Below are 2,901 nucleotides of genomic sequence, written 5' to 3'. Positions count from 1 at the left end.
TACGCCATTTCATTTTACGCATAAGTACTCCGGAGTAACTAACAATCATCTATAATATACGTACAGGATACTATTAATACGTAGTATGCAAGTAGTACATTCGTACGTCAAGTGGTTGGAAAGGTGCTCACTGTCAGTCCAGTAAACCCATGCCCACAATTCCCATTATCCTTTTTGCGCCACAGGTCCCATGACTTGTAGTTTCTTGTTGAATGCCCTGCTGACATTTCTAGTGCTGGCGACAGCTGTGCACGCCCAACACAACCACGACAGCCACCAAGAATCCGAGCCTGTCGCGGCCGTTCTCAGTGCTTGTGGTGTGGTGACGCACCAGCCCGATTACGACCGGGGGGTACACATCGCGGCGATCTTTATCGTGTTTGTTGTGTCCATGCTTGGCAGTCTGCTCCCTGTTGTCAGTTCGTACGTGTCGTGCCTTCGCAACAGTCGCACCGTGTTGTCCGTGCTCAACTCGTTTGGGTTTGGGGTCGTGATAGCGACGTCGTTCATCCACATGATCCCTGCGGCCATGGAAACGCTGGGGAACCCGTGCTTGGACGTGGGGTACCCAGTCCTCGCCATGGTCCTTGTGGTTGGCACAGTCTTTGCCATGCAAGTGCTCGAAACGGAACTCGTGCTCATGCTGACCAACGCCGATGATGCCAAGCGCGACGACGCCATGGTGAGCATAACGTCTGTGCCCGGTGAGTACCATCAGCATCACCACAGCCACGGTGGCGGAGAACATAGCCGCAAGAAGATCAACGTGCTGATCTTTGAAATCGGCGTTGCCATCCACTCGGTGATCATTGGGCTCAACTTGGGCGTCGAGACGGGCGCGGACTTCACGACGCTGCTCGTGGCCATTTGCTTCCATCAGTTCTTTGAGGGGGTTGCCGTCGGTGCGTCCGCCGTGACCGCCTTCTCGAACGTCCGCACGTCCGTCTTCACAGCCGTCGCGTACTCGCTCACGACGCCCCTGGGTATTGCCATTGGGATTGCAGTCAATAGTTCGTACAGTGACACGTCGATTACGTCGTTGTGGGTGCGCGGCGTCTTGGATTCGGTGGCTGGTGGCATCTTGGTGTACACTGGGATTGTGGAATTGCTCACGTATCAGTACACGATCAGCCAAGAGTTCCGCGCCAAGCTGGGCAACGTTCGATCTCTCCACTACCTCTTCTTATGGCTTGGCGCTGGGGCCATGGCCGTCGTTGGGGCTTGGACTTAGGTTTAATCTGTGGCAGGGTGGACAGACTGAAAAACCTTATCCTTTGAGTTTTCTATGTATTACTACTACTAGTACTGGAGGAGTGCAGGAGTTGAGCTCAACGTTTAGTCGAGAGTACATACTCTCGTAGTACAATGGACTGTCTACCAGATTGACCAGTTCGTTTCGCAGTCGTTGGGTTAACGTTGCTGTAGCTCATCGGCGACAGCCGCCGTCAACGAAGCCCCTTCCTTGGCAAGTCGTCACCAACTGTCTTGCAAGACGAGCTAGCTCATAGCATCGATACAAACCGTCTTCTGCAGACCAAGGTGCAAATTTACCGCCAAGTGGCTCGTGACATGCAGCGGCGGGGGGGGCATAGTGCCCTGCCCGCCCCTTCGGTGGAACTATCGAATCCCCACGAATGCATTGTAACCAAGCTTCTTTCAGGTAGTTGGTTGGACACGCAGTCATCTACAAGCGTGATGGCTGCGTGTCCAACCAACTAATACGTCGCGCTCCACATCGTCCGAACGTTGGCCAAGGAATGGCTCGTCAGTTACCAGTAGGGACCAATTCCAAATTTCAGAACAAATTCACAAAGTCGAAGCAAAAACCATTGAAGAGGTGGAAACGAGCGCGGCAGCTCACAACTTGGCCATGATGCAAGCCTTCCAAAGTGGATTTGAAAGCGCCTTGGCACGGATGAAACCTCCTGAAATGTGTCGGGCTGGGCATTTGGTCATATCGACGGGGAACAGTAGCTAACGTTACGCAACACTGCATGAAATGCACACTACAGTAGAAAGCTCAATCCAGTCCAGCCGACACTGTCCAGTATATTTCATTCGGCTTGCGCACGGCAATAATAACTATTATCAATACAGCACTACTGTACTACAGTAGTCCAATCTTACTGTTAAGCCCCCCAACCATACGCAAGTCGTACGTAGTAGCGAGGGGGGTATGAACGAACAGCATTGAACTGGACACAGCACACTTTGTTGAGTAATTTAACCAAGTCACTGTGAGTAAATTTTCTCTTGTAGTATATGTACTCTCAATCGATGATGGTTGGGATTCGTTAGCTCAAACCCGAGGGATAACTCCGTTTGTTTATTTATAATGTTATCAGGATATTGACTTGCATTCAAGATTATTTAGGGAATCATTAGTTCAACTCACTTGAGAGACTGATTGCTTCCATTATACCATGTATATATAGTAGTTTTTCTATGTTTAGTTTTCTAAACTCAAGCCCACTGGCCAATGATGGCCATGGCCCCAGCACCGAGCCACAAGAAGAGGTAGTGGAGCGACCGAAGACCCCCCGACTTGGCGTGAAACTCGTGGCTGATTGTGTACTGATACGTGAGCAATTCCACAATCCCAGTGTACACCAAGATGCCACCCGCGACGGCATCCAAGACGCCACGCACCCACAACGACGTCAGAGACGTTTCGCTGTACGAGGTGTTGACTGCAATCCCAATGGCAATACCCAGGGGCGTCGTGAGCGAGTACGCGACGGCCGTGACGATGGACGTGCGGACGTTCGAGAAGGCGGTCACGGCGGACGAACCGACGGCGACCCCTTCAAAGAACTGGTGGAAGCAAATGGCCACGAGCAGCGTCGTGAACCCGTCGCCCGTGGCTACGCCCAAGTTGAGCCCAATGATCACCGAGTGGAT

The 2,901-nt window shown here is 52.1% G+C and overlaps 2 protein-coding genes across 2 annotated transcripts in view; one reads left to right on the top strand and one right to left on the bottom strand.

Moving 5' to 3' along the window:
* Positions 1–190: 190 nt before the first annotated feature.
* On the top strand, positions 191–1,277 carry H257_18005 (hypothetical protein; the record flags this gene model as incomplete). Its single annotated transcript, XM_009846995.1, has 1 exon — positions 191–1,277. The coding sequence occupies one exon, from the start codon at positions 191–193 to the stop codon at positions 1,229–1,231; it is 1,041 nt and encodes a 346-aa protein (XP_009845297.1). The 3' UTR covers positions 1,232–1,277.
* A 1,118-nt stretch (positions 1,278–2,395) lies between these two features.
* Positions 2,396–2,901, bottom strand: part of H257_18004 (hypothetical protein) — a gene marked incomplete at its 5' end in the record, with an annotated part of 919 nt that continues 413 nt past the window's right edge. Inside the window, one exon of the mRNA XM_009846994.1 lies at positions 2,396–2,864. Within this exon, the coding sequence (XP_009845296.1) occupies positions 2,464–2,864 (401 nt within the window). The 3' untranslated portion in view covers positions 2,396–2,463. The remainder of the gene's footprint in view (positions 2,865–2,901) is intronic.

The sequence above is a fragment of the Aphanomyces astaci genome (assembly GCF_000520075.1).
Source record: "Aphanomyces astaci strain APO3 unplaced genomic scaffold supercont1.130, whole genome shotgun sequence".
Taxonomy (NCBI): domain Eukaryota; phylum Oomycota; class Saprolegniomycetes; order Saprolegniales; family Verrucalvaceae; genus Aphanomyces; species Aphanomyces astaci.
Note: the sequence above shows the minus strand (reverse complement) of the source record. Positions and strands in the feature narration are given on the sequence as shown.